Source organism: Clytia hemisphaerica, unplaced genomic scaffold, assembly GCF_902728285.1.
Source record: "Clytia hemisphaerica strain Z4C2 unplaced genomic scaffold, Clytia hemisphaerica genome assembly, whole genome shotgun sequence".
NCBI lineage: Eukaryota > Metazoa > Cnidaria > Hydrozoa > Leptothecata > Clytiidae > Clytia > Clytia hemisphaerica.
Window position 1 is genome coordinate 964,705 of NW_027104385.1, and position 26,281 is coordinate 990,985.

The 26,281-nt window shown below is 33.8% G+C and overlaps 3 protein-coding genes across 4 annotated transcripts in view; all 3 read left to right on the forward strand.

Annotated features, from left to right (window-relative positions):
* The window catches only part of LOC136819467 (uncharacterized), a 29,511-nt gene extending 24,235 nt beyond the window's left edge, over positions 1-5,276 (forward strand). Inside the window, exons 1-3 of one of the 2 annotated variants that reach the window (XM_067075689.1) lie at positions 445-481; positions 1,804-1,854; positions 2,273-5,276. In XM_067075689.1, the coding sequence (XP_066931790.1) occupies positions 2,364-4,415 (2,052 nt within the window). In that variant the 5' untranslated portion in view covers positions 445-481; positions 1,804-1,854; positions 2,273-2,363 and the 3' untranslated portion in view covers positions 4,416-5,276. Of the gene's footprint in view, positions 1-444; positions 482-1,803; positions 1,855-2,272 lie in introns of those variants that run through there. The other variant, XM_067075690.1, reaches the window with a different exon arrangement.
* Positions 5,277-6,423: 1,147 nt separating this feature from the next.
* Positions 6,424-8,536, forward strand: LOC136819455 (golgin subfamily B member 1-like). The gene is made up of 4 exons (XM_067075678.1): positions 6,424-7,191; positions 7,345-7,404; positions 7,678-7,728; positions 8,421-8,536. The coding sequence occupies exons 1-4, from the start codon at positions 6,468-6,470 to the stop codon at positions 8,534-8,536; spliced, it is 951 nt and encodes a 316-aa protein (XP_066931779.1). The 5' UTR covers positions 6,424-6,467.
* Positions 8,537-12,981: 4,445 nt separating this feature from the next.
* Positions 12,982-19,006, forward strand: LOC136819468 (uncharacterized). The gene is made up of 5 exons (XM_067075691.1): positions 12,982-13,750; positions 14,067-14,114; positions 15,638-15,697; positions 15,890-15,940; positions 16,449-19,006. Exons 1-5 carry the CDS (start codon positions 13,027-13,029, stop codon positions 18,620-18,622), a joined length of 3,057 nt encoding a protein of 1,018 aa, XP_066931792.1. The 5' UTR covers positions 12,982-13,026; the 3' UTR covers positions 18,623-19,006.
* The last annotated feature ends 7,275 nt before the right edge of the window (positions 19,007-26,281 follow it).

The following is a 26,281-nucleotide window of genomic DNA, read 5'->3' on the forward strand; positions in this document are numbered from 1 at the left end:
CCCGATTTTCGAATAAAAAATTTGGGCAATTTGGGCCAAAACTGCCTAAAAATAGGTTTTTTGGACTTTGTGCAAAATCCTGTCATTACTTTTTTCTGATTTTTTGTACAAAGATGGAGGGCAAGATTCTCTAAAGAATGGTGAAGTGTTTTTTCCGGGAAATTCTTATTCGCCTTAAAAGACGGATTTTCGTATTTTGGGGAAATTCCCTTTAACCAAATAAGAAAATACAGCTTTTCTCAATGTTGACTCATAATCTTTTTCTGATTTATTGCACAATGATGCAAAATGGCAATGCCCAAAATGTGACGGAGCCAGATTTAAAAAAAAAAAAATTATTTTGGGCAAATTTGGGCCAAAAACAGCTGAAAAGGTTTTTTTGGGCCTGAATGGTTTAAGTGATTTTCGTATTTGGGGAAATTCCTTTTTACCATTTTACAAGATAAATTGACGTTGAAGGCTGACATGTGCCAAATTGATGGTAAAGTTATACCAGAAAAATTTGTTGTGTTTGTCGAATGTTTTTTCCTCCTCTTTTGAGGTGGTCTGCTAGCAACTTTTTTCATCAAAATAAAACTTTGGCGTTATTCAGATTTCAAATGTATCTAGTCGATGAAAAATGTTTCAAGTGTTCCGAGACCTTTACAAATTTCCTCTGTAATCTACACGAAGTTTATTTTTATTCTTTTAACGGAATATTGCTGAATAAGAAGGCCTTTTCTGATAAATATAATTTTTGGACCTACCCCGGTGGGGTGTAGGTCCTATAAATTAACCTGTGTTCGTTTGTTCGTTCGTCCGTCCGTTCGTCCGTTCGTCCGTTCGTCTGTTACCAACTTTTCTCAGGATTGAATCATAGGAATCTTTTGATTTTTGGTAAAAAAGGTGCGAAATGGTGATGGCCAGAATGTGACGGAGCCCGATTTTCAAAAAAAAGTTTTGGGGCAAATTTGGACCATAAAACGGCTAAAGAACGGTTTTTTTGGACTTTGTGAAAAATTGGATCATTAATTTTTTCGGATTTTTTTGCATGAAAGTAGGGTACCATCATAGGTAAAAGATGGCTCAAGCAGATTTTTGCAAGCAAATTTTGTTGGCTCAAAAAACGCATGTGTATCTATAAGAATCACTATTAATAAGCATACATCAATGTTCGTAGTCAAATTACTCAATTTTTTATGAGATAGATGTTTTTTTGCTCATGAGGGCTTACTTTTGAAGAATATGTGTGTTTAGACATGAAATTTTGGCTGCTTGACGTGTTTTTATAGAAAAACTGGCCAAATTCGATATCTTTTTATAAGCACATTATCAATAATTACTTAGGTATTAGCTTTTCAAGAGATTGGCTCTTTCATTCTTAATGATTTTTTGCACAAAGATGCATAACTATAAACCCTCGAATGTGACGGAGCCCGATTTTCGAAAAAAGTGTTTTTGGGCAAATTTGGGCCAAAAAACGGCTAAAAAAACGGGTTCGATTTTTTGCATGAAAGTAGGTAAAAGATGGTTCATTTTTGTGAAAAAGTGAATTTTCAGCTCAAAAAAGGCATGTTTATCTATAAGAATCGCTATTAATAAGCATACATCAATGTTATTAGCCAAATAACTTTTTTTGCTCACGAAGTCTTGAATATGAAAGAATATTTCAAGAGCATATAAGAAACAAACGACTAATTTTAATAGATCGTCACTATTTGTTCTGAATAATTGTTTAATGGTCACGCTCACGTAGATATCAATTATATATGTGTTAAATGCATAACCAGGTAGGTCCATAAAAGTATCACTTGTTTTTTACAGAATTGAGCAACAAAGTTGACCAGCTATCAATGGAATCAAAATCTCTAAAGGGTAAAGCTTTAGCTATGATTGTTATTTTCTCCATCCATGCTTAACCCTAATCGTACTAAGGGGGGGGCTGCTTCTGTTTGGAGGTCAAATTAATGGTAATAGCTATATATAATAGATTTTAGACTCAGCCAACTTTTTTCTAAAGCCTTTGTTAGATTGCATTAGCTATTTATAAGAACAAAGGAAATTTTCAGCTTTTCCTCACTGTAGGCATGATGAGTGACGTCATCAGAAAGATTTTTTGTCAAAAGTTGCCTTATATGACAAGGTTCTTGTATGCCAAATTTCATTCAAAAAGAACCACTAAATCAAAAGTTAATGGGTGGTACAAGAAAACCCCCCCTAGTTTTGAACTGCCCCTAAATTTATTCAAAGAAACTTTATTTGTTATTTGTCACCTTTTTTGTATTCATTCTAGACACAACAAAGACACATTGGAATTTGCCAGACCTTTGATTGAATCCATTCACTTGAAACTTCAACAAAATCAAGCAATTGCTTTGAGTGAAATGGGAGGTGTGGGAAAAACACAAATTGCTGCAAAGTTCGTTCAAATACACAAAGATGAATATCGGAAGATATTTTGGATTTCTGCTCTCAGCCTCAAGAGATCTCTGAACGAGATTTTGTGTGCAATTGGTTGTAAACAACTAATAGCTGATGAACCTTCGATGGAAAATCTCACTTTCGTTTTCCTCTCTAAGATTTGTGAAGGCTCCAAAAGATCGCTGGTTGTATTGGATGACGTCACTGAGGTCACAAAAGACGTCACTTCATTCATTGGAAATATGAAAGAAAAAATCAGCTTATTGTTGACATCTCAATTGAGGGATTGGGAAGATTATGGTTTGATTCAAATTGCTGTTCCATGTTTCCATGAACAAGAATCCATTGGCTTCTTACAGAATGAACTTACTACAGCAAGCCATCAAGAAATCTCCATTTTAGCGAATCGTTTACAATCATTACCTTTAGCCCTTCACCAAGCCATTTGTTACATAAAAAAAAATAAAGTTCCTCTACACAAATACATCAAACAATTTGAAGCATGCAGAAAAAGTGTTTTGGGAATGAAAATCAATTCCTTTACTGAATATGACAAAACATTGTTGACAGTTTGGGATTTAGCTTTTGCGAAGATTCGGGTCGAATCAAAGAATGCTCTTTTGATCTTGGGAATGATGGCTTTCATGGACAATCGAAAAATAAAAAAAAAGACATTCTTTTATTTTGATAAAGTTGACAAATTTGAATTAAATGAAATCATCTCACTGCTTGGTCAATATTCATTGGTCAACGAGCGAAACGAATGTTTAGAAATTCACAGTCTTGTGCAAAAAGTTATCCGATATCGTATTGATCAGAAACACTTTGTTGAGGATGAATGTCCGTTGACACTGCTAGAAGGTGTGCTTTTGAAAATCGAGGTTTCTATTAAAGATTTGTTTGCAAATGATGACTACGAGGATTTATGGTACATTCATGTTTTTCGTTTGATCATGAGTGGTGCACTCAAAACTATCAACTTTGATGTTACCCTGGTGTTAAATATCGCCGTAGGCAGAATGGAAATGGAAAACTTATACCAAATTTCTGAACTTCTTTCAAAAGATTTGTTAAAACAATATCGGTTGTTTCGAGATGTGGAAACTTTTCAGACATTGTTGCTTGTTCATCGTCGTTTCATAAACGCGTCAATTAATTTAGGTTTACTTAATTTGAATGACATTTTTGCTTTTGAAGAAGAGTTTTCCTCAGAGCTTGAAGAAAGTTCTGTAGAAGTTTACCGTTGGAAGCTACTGCAAGCTGTGGCATATAATATACGTGGAAGAATGTCGTTATGCAAAGATATCGTTCGAAATTTATTCAATGAACTAGTCAAGAAGAAAGGATTTGATGATGTTAAATTAAGATTGGCGAGTTTTCTCCCTGTAAGGGTTATTGAAGTATTGTTGAATTCTGTTGACACAAATAATCTCAGTGACGCTGACTTTTTGGTGTATTATGATGGAAAATGTTCTTTATACATCCAGAACGGTTGCTATCTTTTGGCTGAACAAACCATGAAGAATTGGAAAGAACATTTACACAGAAAAAAAATTTCTCGATCGTCTCAGATTAACTTCACAAAAAAGAATTGCTTTTTTCTTTACAAGAAAGGAAATTACAACGAAGCACTACTTGCATGCGCTGAACTTAAACGAGACATTGTTTTTACTGATGCAGATGTTCTCATTTGGGAAGCCTTGATTTTGATCAAATTAGGAAAGTTCAACGACGCAGAAGTGTTACTTGATGGCTTTGACCAACACAATAATATTATCATTGACATCAGTTCATACCTGAAATTTCGAAAGAACGACTTTGAGGTCGTAGTAAAGCTCCTCACAAATGTGGAAGATGAGGATTTGTTAAATCTTTTGTTTTTGGTAAAGGAATATGCAAAACTGCATCGACAACTAGAAAATAATAAATCGAGAGAATTGGTTGAACGATGTTTGCAAATGAAAAAAATTGTAAATGAATTATTTCAAGTACAATTGGATTCGATATGTGTTTGAAATCTTATTATATGGAATTATGATTAGAATTGCATCTTTGGGTATTACTCCAACTTTTGGCTAAACTGATTAGTTTTTCAAATGCCAGCAATGTAATTGTTGCATTGACTAGGCCTGTAAAATCAAAATTTCTTTTTAATTATGAAAATATTCTATGGGATGGTTTCAGTGGGGACCTGATTCCACCATTCGGTCAAATTTGTGTCCAATTTCCGTCACACCGTCAAGATCAAGACCGAAATTCTGCCACTGAAAATTTCCTTTGAAATAAGTTCTTTTCTCAAAAATTCCTGAATTTTGACTTTTTGGTGGAAATTCCAAACGAATTTTCCCCTAATTCCATTTTTCCGGACCAAAACATCCCAATTTTCTGACAGTTGACCTAAATTCTGCACATCCGTCCAAATTTCTTTACGTGTTGAATTTCTGTGTTAAATTAGAGGATTGTTATGAAATAGAATTATGGGTATTTTGAACAAAATCGGTTGATTGGGATTTTATTATTGATTTATTTTAGATTGGGAATAAAGATTTAGCATATTATTTTAAGATTTACGATTTTCTTTGTTTCCTAGCTGAAGTGGCCCAGCATCACCCTGATTTTATTTTTTTAATAAGAATAATCTTTTTAGAACAATGAGGCGATCAAAAATAAGAACATTTCAAGAACAGTTATATACTTTAAATTTCCAAATTATGATTTTGAGGCGGTAGAATCACTGCTAAAAGATAACGACGCGGAGCACGTCCAAAATCTTTTGTTTTTGGTGAAAGAATATGGTAAGCTCCGCCGAGAACTGGAGAAAAATAAATCGAAAGAACTGGTTGATAAGTGTGCGCAAATTAAAAAAAATCTAAATCATCTCTTTGAAGAACGTTTAAAATTAATTGGACTAGCTTAAGTCAAAGGTTATTTTGATCAATAGGTATAGGGATTTATACGTATGTTCCCCAAAATTCTCAAATAATGAATATTGTAAGATTGAATACTAGTTCATTAACCTATGGCTTTACTGATAATGGCCATCTAGTTAACTGTTAGTTTCTGGGTTTGGTTTAACTACTTTTTCTTCTCCTATGTTAGATAGTATAATAACAGCCTTTCGTGTCTGAAGCCTTCTTCTGCAGCGTTTTGATTTTCGCTAGCGATTTTAACCTGCCGTATATTTTTTCCGGGGATGATGTTGATTTGCATCAACATTTCTAACCTAAACAGATTCTATTGGTAATTCTTGCCCCCTGATTCGTGTCCATGACTTTTATAGATTTTAACAACTGACTAACAACTGATTCCTCCAGATTGAAATTTGAGTAATCCATCATCTTTCTAAATTTGCAGTATCTTAATAAATTTCAGAAGCGCTATGGAAGGCCATCTTTTGAAATTAGACTACAGTAAGACTTTATTTTGGATTTCTACGACGAATATTTCAAACGATTTTCAAAGATTTTTGAAGGTTTTTTGATTTAAATCTTTTGTTATGGAAACTAGCATAACAGGGTCATGTTTTCAACTTAAATGTTTTAAATATATTGTTTTATGTAATTTCTTCGATGTAATGAATAAGTGACAAGTCGTTTGTGACGACGACCTAGGACTGCTAGTTAGATATATTTCTTGAACTATCTTTAGATTTTAACTGTTTTTGAAATAACATTTTTATAATAAGAAAAATAAAGGTTTTTGATTACTTTAAATAGTTTTTAAAATTGAAAGCTATGCATAGTAATAAGTATATTTAGTCAAATGTTTTATCAACGACTACAAAGTCTTCTTCATTCTTCTTTCCACAACTAAGCTGTCCTTGAGATTTGAATGGTTTCATTTCTAATTCCAATCACGATAAAAAAGATCGTGTATTGCAGGGCTATCATGGTACGGTTTACACTTATCATTATTATTGTTTCTTTCATATCAGTGTAGATTTCCAATCAAACATTTGCGACCACTTATGTTAAAATGTTTCCACACTTACATTTGTTATACTTTTTATATTTTTCAGCAAAAACAAAAGATTAAGAAAATAAAAAGAAATAAATGAAGAGAATGAGATGAGTACACCATTGTACATCCTCCAAAGCGAGTATTGGGTTCGCATCCACCTCGCTTTGGAGTATTGCATCAAAGAGGCGCTCATTGGTGTACTTCACAACGTGCACAATGACACTTCTTATACTGGACTTCCAACTTGTCCAACACAACTTTATCAAATATTCGTGCAATGCAAACAAAACAAGAAACACGAGTTGAACAAAGTGTTGAAGAAAGAACAATGGGAAATATTGTGTCCACAAAATGGATCAACCAACCCAGAAGATTGGGATATCACCTTACTGATTACTGTATTGAGGTCAGTGGTTGGATTGCAACCTGCTGGAGGATGGAAAATCAAATCTCTTCAATCCAACGATCAATCTATTGGAGCTTTCTTGTTTTTGATCAGACATTTAAGAAATGAATTAATGCATGGTTCAGTCAATGCAGTACCAAATTTACAAGCTTTCAAACAACTGAGATCTCGAATTGAGAACATTTTACTGGGATTAAAATATAAGAATATGCAAGTGTTTTATGATTTGGAAAGTTGTTCATTGGATAAACATGTGTTGGTTATTTCTCGAATGGTCACCAATTTGGATCAAGAAGTGGATTTGTTGCGAAATGAAGCGAGCGATAATTCGAATGCTATCAAAAATATCGAACAGACTAATAAATGGATCAAAAGTTATTTGAAACAATTATCTTCGGCAAAAGCTGACAAAACTGACGTCGAAGGTGAGTTGCATTGGTTTTCGATTTTGTCGAAAGCACGTTTACTTTATTACCTCTTTTGAATTTTTGATAATTTAGGAGCTGAATCTTGTTAACTTTTTACCTCTTGACACTGAATTTTGTAGTCATTGAATTTCACCATTTGTTTTACTCTAGATTTAGCCAAGTCAATGAATAGTAGACTGAATACGAAGGCTAATAAAGATGAAATTGATAGTATGTCTTGTTTTATTTTGTTTAAATTATTTCAATAGAGCGAGTCAAACGAACAAGTAAGGTCGACACCGGCAACTACCCCAGGAACCTTGCTGTATTTTTCACTCTGTTCTATTTCTCATCTTTTGAGATGGGACCCATTTGATGAAAAATGTTTCATGTGATCCGAGACCTTTACCTATGATTAGTCTTCACAAAGCTTGTTTTTTATTTTTTTAAAGGAATGTTGCTGAATAAAAAGGCCTTTTCTGATAAATAGCATTTTTTTAACAGAATTGAGCAACAAAGTTGACCAGCTTTCAATGGAATCAAAATCTGTAAATGGTAAAGCTTTAGTTGTGATATTTTCTTTATCCATGCTTAACCCTATTCGTACCACGTGGGATGCTTGCTTCTGTTCGGAGATCAAATTAATGGTAATAGCTCCTGAAATAATAGACCTATTGCCATGAAATTTTCGTTAAACTTTTATTTAGCTTCAAAATTTCGACACCTAAAGATTTACACACAAAAATTGACACTGTTCCAATATAAATTTATTTTTGCCTTTGTTAGAATACAATCGCTATATATATAAGAACAAAGTAAACTTTCGGTTTTTGCTCACTTTTTGCATGATGAGTGACGTCATCATAAAGATTTTTGTCAAAAGTTGCCTTATGTGACAAGAATCTCGTGTGCCAAATTTCTTTTAAAAAGACCCACTACCGGGTAGTCCAAAAAAAGTGTCCATAAAATTCATTTTTTGACGTAGCGTGTTCTAATGTCTCTAATGACTTGAAATTTGGTACAGGCAATCTTTAGCATAACTCTGAGCACCCCTCAAAATTTCATATTCAGAAAACAATTTTTCGAAAAGTTAAAAGATTCTAAAAATCAAACGTTAGGGGTGGTACAGGAAAAGCCCCCCCTAGTTTTGGACTGCCCCTAAAAGCCTAGTATGAATAGGGTTAAACCTGAATTTATTCAAAGAAACTTTATTTGATATTTGTTACCTTCTTTTGTATTCCTTCTAGACACAACAAAGACGCATTGGAATTTGCCAGAGCCTGTTTCCATCTTCTTTGGACGAGAAAGTTTGATTGAATCCATTCACTTAAAACTTCACAACAAAATCAAGCAATTGCTTTGAGTGAAATGGGAGGTGTGGGGAAAACACACAAACTGCTGCAAAGTTCGTTCAAATACACAAAGATGAATATCAGAAGATATTTTGGATTTCTGCTGTCAGGCTCAAGAGATCTTTGGAAAGAGATTTTGTGTGCATTTCGTTGTAAACAACTAATAGCTGATGAACCTTCGATGGAAACTCTGACTTTCATTTTCCTCTCTAAGATTTGTGAAGGCTCCAAAGGATCGCTGGTTGTATTGGATGACGTCACTGATGTTACAAAAGATGTCACTTTATTCATTCGAAATGTGAAAGAAAAAATCAGCTTATTGTTGACATCTCAATTGAGGGATTGGGAAGATTATGGTTTGATTCAAATTGCTGTTCCATGTTTCCATGAACAAGAATCCATTGGCTTCTTACAGAATGAACTTACTACAGCCAGCCATCAAGAAATCTCCATTTTAGCGAATCGTTTACAATCATTACCTTTAGCCCTTCACCAAGCCATTTGTTACATCAAAAAACATAAAGTTCCTCTACACAAATACATCGAACAATTTGAAGCATGCAGAGAAAGTGTTTTAGGAATGAAAATTAATTCCTTTACTGAATATGACAAAACATTGTTGACAGTTTGGGATATGGCTTTTGCGAAGATTCGGGTCGAATCAAATAATGCTCTTTTGATCTTGGGAATGATGGCTTTCATGGACAATCGAAAAATCAATAAAAAGACATTCAGCTATTTTGATAAAGTTGACGAATTTGAATTAAATGAAATCATCTCACTGCTTGGTCAATATTCATTGGTCAACGAGCGAAATGATTGTTTAGAAATTCACAGTCTTGTGCAAAAAGTTATCCGATATCGTATTGAACAGAAACAATTTGTTGAGGACGAATGTCCGTTGACACTGCTTGAAGGTGTTCTTTTGAAAATCGATGTTTCTATTAAAGATTTGGTTATAAATTGCGACTATGAGGATTTATGGTACATTCATGTTTTTCGTTTGATCATGAGTGGTGCACTCAATGCTATCAACTTTGATGCTTACCTGGTGTTAGATATAGCCGCAGGCAGAATGGAGATGGAAAACTTATACCTACTTGCTGAACTTTTTGTTCAAGTTTTGTTAAAACAATATAGGTTGTCTCGAGATGTGAAAACTTTTGATATGCTGTTGTGTTGTCATCGTCGATTCTTATATGTGTCAAATCAATTAGGTTTACTTAATGTGAATGAGATTTTTTCTTTTGAAAAAGAGTTTTCCACAGAACTTGAAGAGCATTCTGTAGAAGTTTACCAGTGGAAGCTAAAGCAAGCTGAGTTATATAATATACATGGAAGAGCGTTGTTATTCAATAATATCGTTCGAAATTTATTCAATGAACTGGTCAAGAAGAAAGGATTTGATGATATTAAATTAAGATTGGCGAGTTTTTTTACTGTAAGTGAAGTTGAAGCTTTGTTGAATTCCGTTGACACAAATAATCTCAGTGACGTGCACTTTATGGTATATTATAATGCGAAATGTTCTTTATACATCAAGAAGGGTTGCTTTGATTTGGCCGAACAAGTCATGAAGAATTGGAAAGAACATTTACACAGAAAACCTTTTTCTCGATTATGGCACTTTAATTTCACAAAAAAGAATTGCTTTTTACTTTACAAGAAAGGAGATTACAACGAAGCACTACTAGCTTGCGATGAATTTAAACAATATTTTTTTATTGATGCAGATGTTTTAATTTCGGAAGCATTGATTTTGATCAAATTAGGAAAGTTCGACGATGCAGAAGTGTTACTTGATGACTTTAATCAACGCAATAATGGAATTATCATTGGAATCAGTTCATACCTGAAATTTCGAAAGCACGACTTTGAGGCAGTAGTAAAGCTCCTTTCTGATGCGGAAGATGAGCTTTTGTCAAATCTTTTCTTTTTGGTAAATGAATATGCGAAACTGCATCGACAACTCGAAAATAATAAATCGAGAGAAATAGTTGAACGATGTTTGCAAATGAAAAAAGTTGTAAATGAATTATTTCAAGTACAATTGGATATGATTTATCTTTGAAATCTTATTATATGGAATTATGATTAGAATTGGATCTTTGGGAATTACTCCAACTTTTAAGTGCAGGCTATACTGATAAGTTTTTCAAGTGCCAGCAATGTAATACACTCTTCTCGAGATGCATAAATTTATTGTTGTCCTCGTTTTCAAACAGATTTCATTGCTATAAAATTACATATTCACAATGATAATTGTGTTGTTTACACCTCATGAGACATTTTGAATTTCAAGTACTTTTGTTTTAGAGTTAATGTTTGCCTTTTGGGAATTTAAATTGGTTTAAATGTATAATTTGATAGCAATGAAATGTTTTTAAAAACGAGGACAACAATAAATTTATGCATCTCGAGAAGAGTGTATTATTGCATTGACTTAGCCTGTAAAATCAGAAGTAGTGTTTTTCTTTTTAATTATGAAAATAATTGAGGAGTTGGTTTCAGGGGATTCCGCCATTCGGTCAAATTTTTGTCAATTTTCCGTCACACCGTCAAGATTAAGACCGAAATTCCACCACCGAAACTTTCCTATGAAATTGATTTTTTTCTCGAAAATTCCAGAATTTTGACTTTTTGGTGCAAATTCCGAAATTTCGAACGATTTTTCGCCAAATTAAATTTTTCCAGACCAAAACAACCCAATTTTCTGTCTTCGACAGTAGACCTAAATTCCGCTAATCCGTCTAAATTTCTAAAGGTCTTGAATTTTTGTGTTGAATTAGAGGATTAAATGTTATGAAATAGAACTATGGGTAGACGAAATTTTTGGAAGGCAACATTCCAAGGATATTTTGAACAAAGTCGGTTGTTTGGAAGTAATTTTATCATTGATTTATTTTTGATTGGAAATAAAAATTTTGCATTTTTTTTTAACAAGGTTTAAATTCACGATTTTCTTTGTTTCTTAGCTGAAGCGGCCCAGCCTGATTTTCTTCTTTTGATAAGAAAAATTTTGTAAGAAAAATGAGGTCCCCAATGAGGAGATCAAGAATAAGAACATTTCAAGAACAGTTATATACTTTCAATTTCGAACTTATGATTTTGAGGCGGTCGAATCACTCATAAAAGATAACAACGCGGAGTACGTCCAAAATCTTTTGTTTTTGATGAAAAAATATGCCAAGCTTCGCCGAGAACACGACAAAAATAAATCGAAAGAATTGGTTGATAAGTGTGTGCAAATGAAAAAATATCTAAATCATCTCTTTGAAGAACGTTTAAAATTTATTGTATGTTAAGTCAAAGGTTATTTGGTTAATAGGTACAGGGATTTATACGTACCCCGAAAATTCTCGAATAATAAATATTGTAAGATTGAATACTAGTTCATTAACCTATGGCTTTACTGATAATGGCCATCTAGTTAACTGTTAGTTTCTGGGTTTGGTTTAACTACATTTTGTTCTCCTATGTTAGATAGTATAATAATAGCCTTTCGTGTCTGAAGCCTTCTTCTGCAGCGTTTTGATTTTCGCTAGCGATTTTAACCTGACGTATATTTTTTCCGGGGATGATGTTGATTTGCATCAACATTTCTAACCTAAACAGATTCTATTGGTAATTCTTACCCCCTGATTTGTGTCCATGACTTTTATAGATTTTAACAACCGACTAACAACTGATTCCTCCAGATTGAAATTTGAGTAATCCATCATCTTTCTAAATTTGTAGCATCTTAATAAATTTCAGAAGCACTATTGAAGGCCATCTTTTGAAATTAGACTACAGTAAGATTTCTACGACGAATATTTCAAACGATTTTCAAAGATTTTCAAAATCTTTCAAAGTCACAATCAAATATCTACACACGATAACTAACCACAATGGTTAAGGAATTCCTTTTTTATTTTGAAGCTTTTTTGATGCAAATCCTTTGTGATTGAAACTAGCATAACAGGGTCATGTTTTTAACATATTGTTTCTAATATATTGTTTTATGTAATTTCTTCGATGTAATGAATGAGTGACAAGTCGTTTGTGACAACGGCCTAGGACCGCTACTTAGATATATTTCCTAAACTATCTTTAAATTTTAACTGTTTTTGAAATAGTATTTTTGTAATAATATTTTTATAATAAAGAAAAAAAAGTTTTTAAATTTCTTTAAATAGTTTTCAAAATTGAAAGCTATAGATAGTCAATGGTATATTTAGTCAAATGTTTTACCAACGACTATAAAGCCTAATTTTCTTCATTCTTCTTTCCACAACTAAGCTGATCTTCATATTTGAATGGTTTCATTTCTAAATCTCATCACGATAAAAAAGATCGTGTATTGCAGGGCTATTATGGTACGGTTTACACTTCTTATCATTATTGTTTCTTTCATATCAGTTTTTCAATCAAACATACTCTTACATTTGTTATGCTTTTTATATTTTTCAGCAAAAACAAAAGGTTTAGAAAAGAAAAATAAATAAATGAGGACAATGACATGAGTACACCATTGTACATCCTCCAAAGCGAGTATTGGGTTCGCATCAACCTCGCTTTGGAGTATTGCATCAAAGAAGTGCTCATTGATGTACTTCACAATGTGCACAATGACACTTCTTATACTGGACTTCCAACTTGTCCAAAACAACTTTATCAAATATTCGTGCAATGCAAACAAAACAAGAAACACGAGTTGAACAAAGTGTTGAAGAAAGAACAATGGGAAATATTGTGTCCACAAAATGGATCAACCAACCCAGAAGATTGGGATATCACCTTACTGATTGCTGTATTGAGGTCAGTGGTTGGATTGCAACCTGCTGGAGGATGGAAAATCAAATCTCTTCAACCCAACGATCAATCTATTGGAGCTTTCTTGTTTTTGATCAGAAATTTAAGAAATGAATTAATGCATGGTTCAATCAATGCAGTATCAAATTTACAAGCTTTCAAACAACTGAGATCTCGAATGGAGAATATTTTACTGGGATTGAAATATAAGAATATGCAAATGTTTTATGATTTGGAAAGTTGTCCATTGGATAAACATGTGTTGGTTATTTCTCGAATGGTCACCAATTTGGATCAAGAAGTGGATTTGTTGCGAAATGAAGCGAGCGATAATTCGAATGCTATCAAAAATATCGAACAAACTAATCAATGGATCAAAACTTATTTGAAACAATTATCTTCGGCAAAAGCTGACAAAACTGACGTCGAAGGTGAGTTGCATTGGCTTTAACTTTGTTGAAAGCACATTTACTTTCTTAACTCTTTCGAATTTTTGACATTTTAGGAGCTCTAAACTGGTGTTTGCGGCGTCGGACACCGTATCGGCGTTTGCGGCGATGGACACCGTCTAGTTTTACCTATATTGTTTTTTTATTTGCATAAGTGTTGACAATTTGAAGTAAAGTCAAGCACAGTCTAAGGATTAAAAAACAAGTTCATGCGATTGCTGCTGAATCTTGTGAACCTTTTTTACTTCTTGACGCTGAATTTTGTGGTTATTGAATTTCACCATTTGTTTTACTTTAGATTTAGCCAAGTCAATGAATATGAAAGCTGATAAAGATGAAATTGATGGTATGTTTTGTTTTATTTTGTTTAAATTATATCAATGGAGCGAGTCAAACGAACAAGAAAGGTCGACACTGGCAACTACCCCATAATAAATTTGACGTCAAACAGAAAGGTTGTGCTCTTCGTTTATTTTTCAAAATGAAGAATTTTCAATAAAATTTTAAAAATATGGAAAAAATAGCCAAATTTCAACCAAAAACGACATCACCTGGCAAGATCCTGATCCCTGATGAAGATGCGAGTGACAACAATCGATGTACCGAGCATAATTGTATAAAAGACGATGAAAAAATGAGAATTCAATGTCATAAATGCCAACGAACGCTACATTATGCCTGCACTGGACTACCACCATACCAGTTAAATATGTTTTTAAATAAAGGTTACCGAAAATACGTGAGTATAACTTGTTGCTCTCCGGCAAAAGAACTCGGTAGAAAAGTTCATAATCAAGTGGAAAGAATTAAAAGCTGCACGCACAGTTATAAAGAAATCGAATCGTGCGAAAGTATAATAAAAGTCAAAAGTGAGAGTGAAAAAAGACTAAACACAATGATCAAAGATTTACAGGCAAGATATCAGGAATACATCAAGGATAAAAATCAAGTTACCAATCTAATACAGAGCCAGTTTTCCACGCTAGAAAAGAAACAAAAAACTAACATCCAAGATAGAAGAGACGTTGAATAACAAGACTGCAAAAATTCAAACCGCAACAAAACCACGTAAGAAAAGTTTTGCTGAAGCGACTAAAAACAATGATCAATTAAGCGTAAATAGCATGAAACAGCTACTACGAGAGAGGAAAAAATCGACGAACAAATTGAGGACCAAAGGAAACTATCGACAGACGCAAATATCATTATCCATGGGGTAAATGAAAATGAAAATAAAGAAGATATCGATTTCGTTACTGAGCTTCTTCTGAATGACGTTAATTTAAAGACTCAACCAACCTACGTCTCTCGTGTTGGAAAAGAATCTAAGGTTATGCGCCCAATCAAAGTTGTATTCAAAAGACAGTCATAACAAATACAGATTCATGAAGAAGTTGACTGAATTGAAACAACACGAGAAGTACGTGAAATTAAGTATCACCGACGACTTGACAAAAATGGAGAGGGAACAAATCAAAGAGTGGAAAAAGAGAGCAGACGAGATGAATAAAGCCAGATCGAATGACGATTTTAAATGGAGGGTACGAGGAAGCCCTCGTGAAAAATTATATTTTAAAAAGATTTTTTGTACAAGAACGGTTTAGAGGCCCTTGTGCCTCAACTGTAATCACCTTACAAATTGTAAAGTAGCGTTGACTTTTATTAGCCTTTGTTGCTACCTGTTCGTCAACTTGAAATAAACTATTACATACATACATACCCCAGGAAGCTTTACCTTGGTTTATTATGTACGAGAAGTTAGTTACTTCATCAATCCACACCCTTCTGATGTGAAAGTGACCTTTATAAAAACTTTGAAGTCATTCAAAAAAGCTGACATGTTGATTTTCATTCTTCTTTTTTATCTAGAATTGTCCACAGTGATGGATTCGAAATTGACGTTGAAAGCTGACAAATTCCAAATTGATGGTAAAGTTTATGGCCAAAAACCTTGCTGTATTTATCAATCTTTCGAAATGGGGCTATTCGATGAAAAAATGTTTCAAGTGTTCCAAGATCTTTACCAATGATTAGTCTTCACAAAGTTTGTTTTTTATCCTTTTAAAGGAATGTTGCTGAATAAAAAGGCCTTTTTAGATAAATATCTTCTTGTTTTAACAGAATTGTTCAACAAAGTTGACCAGCTATCAATGGAATCGAAATCTGTAAAGGGTAAAGCTTTAGTTGTGATTTTATTTTCTCTACCCATGCTTAACCCTATTCATACTAGGGGGGTGCTTGCTTCTGTTTGGAGGTCAAATTGATGGTAATAGCTCCTGAAATAATAGAGCTTTTGCCATGAAATTTTCTGTTAACTTTTATTTAGCTTCAAAATTTCGACACCTAATGTATTCCAATATAAATATATTTTTGCTTTTGTTAGAATACAATCGCTATATATAAGAACAAAGTAAATTTTCGGTTTTTGCTCACTTTAGGCATGATAAGTGACGTCATTATAAAGATTTTTTGTCAAAAGTTGCCTTATGTGACAAGGATCTTGTGTGCCAAATTTCATCTAAAAAGACCCACTAGATCAAAAGTTAGGAGTGGTACAGGAAAAGCCCCCCCCCCCTAGTTTTGAACCGCCCCTAAAAGCCTAGTATGAATAGGGTTAAACCTGAATTTATTCAAAGAAACTTTATTTATTTTTTGTCACCTTCTTTTGTGTTCCTTCTAGACACAACAAAGACACATTGGAATTTACCAGAGCCTGTTTCCATCTTCTTTGGACGAGAAAGAATGATTGAATCCATTCACTTGAAACTTCAACAAAATCAAGCGGTTGCTTTGAGTGAAATGGGAGGTGTGGGGAAAACACAAACTGCTGCAAAGTTCGTTCAAATACACAAGGATGAATATCGGAAGATATTTTGGATTTCTGCTGTCAGCCTCAAGAGATCTCTGAACGAGATTTTGTGCGCATTTGGTTGTAAACAACTAATTCCTGATGAACCTTCGATGGAAACTCTTGCTTTCATTTTCCTCTCTAAGATTTGTGAAGGCTCCAAAAAATCGCTGGTTGTATTGGATGACGTCACCGAGGTCACAAAAGACGTCACTTCATTCATTCGAAATGTGAAAGAAAAAATCAGCTTATTGTTGACATCTCAATTGAGGGATTGGGAAGATTATGGTTTGATTCAAATTGCTGTTCCATGTTTCCAAGAACAAGAATCCATTGGGTTCTTACAGAATGAACTTTCTTCAGCAAGCCAACAAGAAATCTCCATTTTAGCGAATCGTTTACAATCATTACCTTTAGCCCTTCACCAAGCCATTTGTTACATCAAAAAACATAAAGTTCCTCTACACAAATACATTGAACAATTTGAAGCATGCAGAAAAAGTGTTTTGGGAATGAAAATTAATTCCTTTACTGAATATGACAAAACATTGTTGACAGTTTGGGATATGGCTTTTGCGAAGATTCGGGTCGAATCAAATAATGCTCTTTTGATCTTGGGAATGATGGCTTTCATGGACAATCGAAAAATCAACAAAAAGACATTCAGCTATTTTGATAAAGTTGACGAATTTGAATTAAATGAAATAATCAATCTTCTTTGTCAATATTCATTGGTCAACGAGCGGAACGAATGTTTAGAAATTCACAGTCTTGTGCAAAAAGTTATCCGATATCGTATTGAACAAAAACAATTTGTTGAGGATGAAAGTCCGTTGACACTGCTTGAAGTTGTTCTTTTGAAAATCGAGGTTTCTATTAAAGATTTGGAATTAAATGCTGACTATGAGGATTTATGGTACATTCATGTTTTTCGTATGATCATGAGTGGTGCATTCAAAACTATCAACTTTGATGTTTCCCGGGTGTTGAATATCGCTGTAGGCAGACTGGAGATGGAGAACTTATACCAACTTTCTGAACTTCTTTCAAAAGTTTTGTTAAAACAATATAGGTTGTTTCGAGATGTGGAAACTTTTCACACGTTGTTGGTTGTTCATCGTTGTTTCATAGGCGCGTCAAGTCAATTAGGTTTACTTAATTTGAATGAGATTTTTGCTTTTGAAGAAGAGTTTTCCTCAGAGCTTGAAGAAAATCATATAGAAGTTTACTGGTGGAAGCTACAGGAAGCTGAGACATATAATGTACATGGAAGAATGTCGTTATGCAAAGATATCGTTCGAAATTTATTCAATGAACTGGTCATAAAGAAAGGATTTGATAATATTAAATTAAGATTGGCGAGGTTTTTTACTGTAAAGGAGGTTGAAGTTTTGTTGAATTCCGTTGACACAAATAATCTCAGTGACATGAACTTTCTGCTGTATTATGATACAAAATGTTCTTTATACATCATGAACGGTTGCTTTGATTTGGCTGAACAAGTCATGAAGAATTGGAAAGAACATTTACACAGAAAACAATATTCTCGATCGTCTCAGTTTAACTTCCCAAAAAGGAATTGCTTTTTACTTTATAAGAAAGGAAGTTACAACGAATCACTACTTGCTTGCGATGAACTTAAACGAGACATTGTTTTTACTGATGCAAATGTCTTTATTTTGGAAGCCTTGATTTTGATCAAATTAGGAAAGTTCAACGAAGCAGAAGTGTTACTTGATGGCTTTAACCTACGTAATAATGGAATTATCATTCAAATTAGTTCATACCTGAAATTTCAAAAGCACGACTTTGAGGCAGTAGTAAAGCTCCTCGCAAATGTGGAAAATGAGCCTTTGTCAAATCTTTTGTTTTTGGTAAAGGAATATGCGAAACTGCATCGACAGCTCGGAAATAATAAATCGAGAGAATTGGTTGAACGATGTTTACAAATGAACAAAATTGTAAATGAGTTATTTCAAGTACAATTGGATTCGATTAATTTTTGAAATGCTATTTTATCGAATTATGATTAGAATCAGATCTTACATACTGGTTTCAAGTAGCTACAATGTAATTGTTGTATTGACTTGGCCTGTCAAATCTTAACTGTGTAGCTTTTTTTGCTTTAGAAGTAGTGTTTTTTCCATTACGGATATTTATATTTTCCCAAAAAATCATACTAAAATAAGGCATTTTTAGGCAATCTTTCCAAAGAGAATTTATTGCGATTTCCACAAGTTACCCTTAAGTGGAATAATTTTCACCTGCACATATTTTTGCGAGGTATTTTTTTCAAAATTACTTTATTTTTCGCGGAATTTTTTTTCGCGAGCAAAGAAAATAAAAATTTTCATGAGGATAAAATTTCGGCGAATTTAAAGATGAAAAAAACAACTTGTTTTTGCTTAAGGTTGCTCAGAAACGATTTTGGCTCATAGATTTTGATACCTCCGAAACAAAATCCGTTTAGTGTAAAATTTTACTGATGATTAGTTTTCAAATTTGTAGTTTAAAACAACAACAAAAAAAAATGTTGACAACCCTTAAAATCACTGTTTAAACGATTAATTTTTAAAAATAGAGATTTGACGGAGATTAAATTTTTGTGAGGACTATATTTCACGAATTCAAAAATTTTAAAATTTTTCCCAAGCATTAAATTTAGCGAATTTACGGAATAACTCGCGAAAGTCGCGAATTATAATCCACTTAAGGTATTTCAATGGAAATAAATCTAAAAGTCTAGAAATTTAGTGTTAAATTTAGAACATAGAAGATTAAATGTTCGAATTAAGCAATACAGATAATTTTAGGGTGGCGAAATCTTTACTCTTTACTCCGTTCGAATAAACGAAATACGTTTAATAACCCGACCTAATTGCCGGGGGGTTAGAGATTTGTACTTCTGATAATCCAAAAATAAGATAAATATAGGCTAAATAAGGCTTTTTGGAGCAAAATAGGAAGACTTCTTTTTGCCAACTGAAAATATTTTTAAAAATTAATAAATGGGGGGGGTCCTAATAAGGTCCGGGGGTTTGGAATATTTTCGAAAAATTAACAAGCGGGGGGGGGGCGTTTATTTGGAACCTAAGAGTAGATGGCCATACTTTTAGGATATTTTGAAGAAAATCGGTTGTTTGGGAGCATTTTTATCATTGATTTATTCTAGATTGGAAATAAAAATTTTGCATATTTTTTAAAAATAAAATTGAATTTGAAACTAAATTGATTTTCATCACTCTGATTTTCTTCTTTCAATAAGAATAACTTTACAAGAACAATTATGTCCCCAATGAAGCGATCAAAAATAAGAACATTTCAAGGATATCATGAGCTGAGTTAGCAAACCTAAATTGATCTATTCATCGAGACTATATGAACCATACTGTTTTAGTACGTTTCAAGGTCCATCTTTTGAGCCTGGTTTGAAAATTTCCACCATAATTGATAAAGAATTTAAAACCTCATTTTCGTTATCTACTTTTATGGTTGTACAACAGATAAAATACTCGAAATTGATAAGTGAAATATTGTCTGCAGGGACTGTAAATTTCACTCCTCGTACTATTTTTCAAGTTAACAATGTAATTCTACTAGACTAGAACCAACGTGACCTCTATCATTGTTCTTTAATATCAAAAGAAGAGGATTTTATCATATTTTTAGATCCACTGTAAATGGAGATAGAAGAACTTCCAGTTACGATGAACGAGATTGTGGGTTGGACCCAATGATCACCAAAAAAGGAGGTACTCTTTTTGATATCTCTGCTTAATGCTTGAAAACTTAAAAGAAGGATTAAGGCTAAGTAGTGAAACAAACATGGCGAGGAGCGCTCCCCTACTTTCGGATAGCCAATAGACCTTTTCATAAATTACGTCACGAACATCACTTGCCTCGTATTCAAACAATTGCCATGGTGATTATGTCCCTTGAGACATTAAATGATTTCTTTATGAATAGTAAGTAGTTTTAATAAAATCTGCTGGGAGTTAATCACCAAGGCAATAATTTCAAAACGAGGCAAGTGATGTTCGTGACGTAATTTATGAAAAGGTCTACAGGGTGTCCCTAATAAAAGTATCGAGTTTGAACATGCGATTGAGTAAAAAAGTTTGTGTGTGTTATCGCTAAAATATAAGAACGTTCTCCATCACATAGGCTCATTACAAAAGGTAGCTACAACGTATAAATTAATCAATAGCCCTTTTTACTATTCCCCTGTTGCATAAATGTACGTCTTTAAAAATCAAAATTAATAAAAATTCAAATTTTCTTCGTTGCATTTGTAAACAGGCAGAGTATGTTTTTATTGTTACGTAATGACAAAGAAAAAAGAGGGAGAGCTTAAAATACAATTTTGTGAATACACACTTAAAACTTTCTACTCAATCGCATGTTCAAACTCGATACTTTTATTAGGGACACCCTGTATTAAAGGATTTTACTTCTTTGGAAGGCCCTCGGTATGAGGTGGCAAATACGCTTTACTTAATAAATACAGTGTAGACTTCTATTTCTTTTTTATAGATTTGGATAGATTAGGTGATAAACTTGTGGGATCATTTTTTTCCAAACACCCTGTATTTTATCTATCAACCCTCGTTTTATAGATTTTTTTATTACTAAATTTTCATTGCATTTTTTTTATGACGACATCATAATAAGGTTATTTATTGTTATGTGTTCAGTTTTCAACACGTCCTCAACACGTCCTCAACACGTCAATCTTTGTTGAGATGTTTGGGATAGAATTTTGTTGTTTCTTTTAAACGTGGATTCACTGATCTCAACTATCTGTATGTTCTTTCAAATAAATATTTTGAATATAGAAATGGTTTAAAAGCATCTCGTGGAGGGGGGAGTGAAGTGTACGGTATGTAATGTGGTATTTACCGCCATTAAGGGTGCCTTTTTTGAAACTTTGCAGTCCCTGTAAGGGATTGAAAAATCAGAAAATTAAATCTCAGTCCCATTTTCCAATTATCTCCCTTTTAGGGGGGTCCGAGGATTCTGTAGACCTGTACACCCCGTCCTGGGGTAAGCATATCGATTCGGATCATCATAAAAGTGACCATAGTGTTACTAGACAAAGTGTTTTTGAAACTTTAATGAAATCTCCTTATTCCGAATAATGTCGTACATACACTACTACTGTATATCATTCCACTGTCTATGATAACCTTTTTACTAAACTTATTTTATGAAATGTTTCCCAAAATGACCATAGTTTTGAAACTGAAATGTCATAATTTTCCTTTAGTCCGGGAGCTGGGGGAGGTCAACTATGACAGTCATAGAGGCACGTGCAAACATATATCATCATGTAGCACTATGTCTGAAGTTTCCGAATTTACTTGTTTGCTGTCCGAAATTTTCTTGTAGGTGTCTATTTTACGGACCAGAATGCAAAAATAGCGATAATTTTTTTACGTCAATTGTGTTTACTAAATTATATCTAACTTCTAAATTGTTTATGGAATTCAAACGAAACTTTGCCAATCTGTTAGTGATAAATAGGTCTAACTTTCAATAGCAAAAAAAGTAGCAGTATCCTTACCAGTATTTTTCATTTCCTGGTGATTATGCAAAAGTTTCACCTTTTTTCCACTCCTACCGACAAACGTTTTCAAAAAAACATGTTTTATACTTAATTTTTAACGTATTTTTACATCGAATTAATCCTTAGCATATAAGAGCCCCCCCCAGCGGCACCCCTAATCACGCCATCACGCAAAAAAATTTTCTCCATCACGCATCACGAAAATCGTTAAAATTTGTCATCACGCAAAAATAGCGAAAAATAGCCCAAATCACGCATCACGCCTCAAATCTTTGCCCTATCACGCATCACGCCAAATTCTTGATCATGCCATTACGCCAAAAAAAATCTCTAATCACGCCATCACGCAAGAAAAAAAGTCCCAATCACGCCATCACGCAAACCGCTGAGGGGGCCTCATATAAGTGGCTACCCCCTTATATAGGGGGTTTCTAAACGCTCTCTTTCTCCCTCTGTCTTTCCCAATTTATTTTGTCGTGAACCTCGCTATACTCACTCTCAACATCTTGCCAGAGTTTTGCAGTCTCTTCAAAAGATTTCCACGTTTCTTCTGAAGGGATTTTTTGTTTCTCAGTGCACAATTCATTGCATATTACACAAAGATGAACGTCAGCGTCTTTCGGAACACCGTCCATCTCATAGAAAATGAATTCACCAAATAAATGAGAGCTTTTGATCAGAAAACTTCTTGAGCTTTGAGAATCGATGCAGACATTTAAAAGAAGCAATGCCATTGCAATACAATGCATGGGCTTCTTTTCTTTAGAAATCAAAAGCAATAGCAAGCTCTGTCTTTTGAGTAAAGCTACCTTATCTGGGCGAGAGACAATTAAGAATTTCTCTGTTTTGACGTCAATTCTTTTCAAGCAGATAATTTACCTATCCTCACAAATAGAGTCATAGCTCGAGATACGTTCATTTTCAGGCAATAGTTGTGAATTGATTCTTGATCAGCGAAAGATTCCCGTTCCAACGATATATAATAAGCCGTGTTTTTCGAACATCGCCCTTAACGTCAATTTTTTACGGGGCCAATTTCCCAATTTGGGCCCTGAAAAATTTTGCCAGGCTTTAGCAGCGGACCCCCCTCGCGAAAATGTCTTCAAATACATCCAACTTTCGAATGGAATTCATGTGGTTGCGTCCTAAAAAAGTTGTCGCGGATCCTAAGGTTTGGCCCTCTACTATATAGTGGGGCCACTATGTCGCGAAAAAGCTTCTCGTGTGCAGCAGCTTGTGCAAAGGGATTTTATGAATTAATATTGTTCCTTGAATGTAGAAGATCAAAATTTGAGAGGTGGGGCCAGGTGGGACCACCCGCTGCCATGGAAACTGACGTCATTGGTTACTATGGCAACCAAAGTAAAAAATCAAAAGAAAAAAGTCAAAATTGAAAACATTTTTGTTCCATTCGAAAGAGCATGAAAAACTGATGAAGAAAAAGATCACAACCTATATCTGAAAATGAATATATCATGAGATATTAAGAAAATAAGGCAAAATAACGTCATGAAACGATGACGTTATCGAAAAATAAAGATTTGTCAAAATTCAAAAATTTTAGTTTTTTTTGGAAAGAATACCTTCCAGTGGTGAACATAAAATATTATTACGAAAAAGTCAGAAAATCCTTTTTAAGAAGTGTATTAGCCAAAATTGATATTTTTAAATTTTGCCTGAAATAATGTGCTGGCTTGGCGTACTCCCAAGCTCCAACCTTCGACAGGTAAAAATTGAAAATATCAACAAGCTGCTGCACACGGGAAGACATAGTGGCCTCTACTATTATTCATAAATGAAATAATCATATCAAACGACTGGGGAATACAAGGGTTGAAGAATGTCAATCGGACCTCTAACAGAGAATAAAGTTACCCTTACAGAGACAAGGCGAAAAAGTGACTCTTAGAGCACATTTTTCAAAAAATGTTTTAACCTTCTAGAGATTTTTTTGACTTTTCAAGTTCGTACCTTAAATAATTCCGAGACTTGGGAAGGTTAAAAACAGAACCTTAGCATCAGCATATACCTGGTATATACCTATTTATGCCCAAGTACACCCCCACACCTTCACCATTTTCACCAAGTTACATTTCAATATCATACCAATATCTTTGACTATTTACAAAAATATTAAAATGTTTACACCTTGTAGATAAATCAAAAATAACTGTTTCAAGGCTCGAAAAGCACAAATTTGGAAAATTACATAAATATTTTAAATTTGATGGAAATTAATTTAAATTTTTAAGGCCATTCTTTTTTCTGCAAAAATGTTTTACCTTTAAGCTACTGCTACTTTGTTTCTGCTGTTACTTGCCTTGCATCCATATCATTGAGACGTGGAGTTACATATTTTTTGAGAATTTATTGATTGACTAGTAGGAAATCGATTTTGGAACAGGTCGATCAAATTTGATTGACTTCCATTTCTTTTTTTGATGAATAACCAATCAATTTGTTCCAATATTCGATAGGTAATGAAGCCCATTAGATAATTTTGAGTATTAATCATTTAATTGGATTTGAATGATAGCATAAAATTATCAAATACCTATCAATTACTGTACGTTGGTCTAATTTCAACATCCTTCTTTAAAGATCTTTATTGGTCTAATTTCAACATCCTTCTTTAAAGATAGGAATAATTGGAAGGTCAGAATCGCTGATGGAAACTATTTTTCTTTGCTTAGCGATCAGAGAAGAAAATACCTTTTGTCTATATAAGTGATCCCAACCTTCCTATTATTCCTATCTCTAAAGAAGGGTGGTCGGAATTAGAAGAGGGATGTCGACATTAGACCAATTTAAGGTACTAGAACCTATCGATATCCAGTCAATTGATTTGTTATCGATGTGTCATCGATAGAAAATAAATCAATTGTTTTGAGTGGGAGTCTGGCACTGTATAAAAAAGTTTGTCTTTGAGTTATATATCTGATCAATCAAAACTCAAATCCATTGTATATACAATATTCAATCAAAGTTGATACAGATTTTACAGTGAGATTTTGATATAGACTTCAACAACAGTCTTGCCGTTTTCCCTCGCGTCCATTTGGGTTGACCGGGTGAAGGCTCGTACACTTTCCAAGTGAACCGCTCATCATACTTCAGGATGCATCGTCTCTTATTTTCCCCCTATTTTCTACTTTCCTATCTTCTATCCTGATTTTCTATCTTTCTCAAGAATTTCTAACTGTTTTCTAAGTATTTTTCTGAAATTTGCCCGTACCCGTGAAACAGGTCTCCCACCCCAGCTCGAACCACCAAATGCAAGCAACCTTGGTTTGCAATCCCAATGCTTAACCGCTTGCGCCAACGAGACACGACAGAAAGCTTTCATTCACAAATACTTATAGCGTGTAATTTACAGACCATAACTAAGAAAGCTCCCAACCCTACCGGCCATCGGTCTTATATTGTGACTCTCGAGCTCCAACCCTAATCCTAACTGATAATAACCAAACCCCCGTCTAGGTCCGCGGATTGGAAAATTTCACTTGCATCCTGGAGTATGATATCGTTTGCCAACCGTAGCAATCAAGGTAACTTTTTCCAATCGATGACTAATCGATAAATAATCGATGAATTGGATGATATCGTTTGATTTCAATAATTGATACATGATAGACAGAATCGATAATCAATATTTCACGGGAAGCTCGATTGGCTATCAATTGTATTTGTGATCAATTTTCCATCGATTTATTCTTAAGATGTTCGATTGATCACACAATTGACAGCCAATTGAGTCCAATCGATTAAAAAACTAATCTATTAGCAGTTAGAATAGTCTCGATTATTGAAATCAATCTAAATTCAATCCATCGGTTGGTTACCAATTAGTCATCGATTGATATTGAGCCTGGAAAATGACAATTAACACATCGCACCTAACTAACTCTAGCTAGCAAAAGGTAACTTCTCTATCACTTATAGATTGACACCCCTTGCTATAAATTCTTCTGTGAAATACTTAGTTGTTAGTAAATGATAATACTTAGTAAATGATAATCTGTCTTACAACACAACTTAATCAAATATGTAATAGTTATCGGACAGTTGCGAGTACAATATGAGAAATATTTTACGAGTT

What these genes read in the sequence shown, in the direction of transcription:
- LOC136819455 (XM_067075678.1), top strand. Translation starts at nt 6,468, where the DNA reads ATGAGTACACCATTGTACATCCTCCAAAGCGAGTATTGGGTTCGCATC. An exon ending in TAATAAAGATGAAATTGATA is followed by an intron (nt 7,405 to 7,677) that starts GTATGTCTTGTT and finishes TTTTTTTAACAG; the next exon opens with AATTGAGCAACAAAGTTGAC. An exon ending in GGAATCAAAATCTGTAAATG is followed by an intron (nt 7,729 to 8,420) that starts GTAAAGCTTTAG and finishes TATTCCTTCTAG; the next exon opens with ACACAACAAAGACGCATTGG.
- LOC136819468 (XM_067075691.1), top strand. Translation starts at nt 13,027, where the DNA reads ATGAGTACACCATTGTACATCCTCCAAAGCGAGTATTGGGTTCGCATC. An exon ending in TGATAAAGATGAAATTGATG is followed by an intron (nt 14,115 to 15,637) that starts GTATGTTTTGTT and finishes TTTTTTATCTAG; the next exon opens with AATTGTCCACAGTGATGGAT. An exon ending in GGAATCGAAATCTGTAAAGG is followed by an intron (nt 15,941 to 16,448) that starts GTAAAGCTTTAG and finishes TGTTCCTTCTAG; the next exon opens with ACACAACAAAGACACATTGG.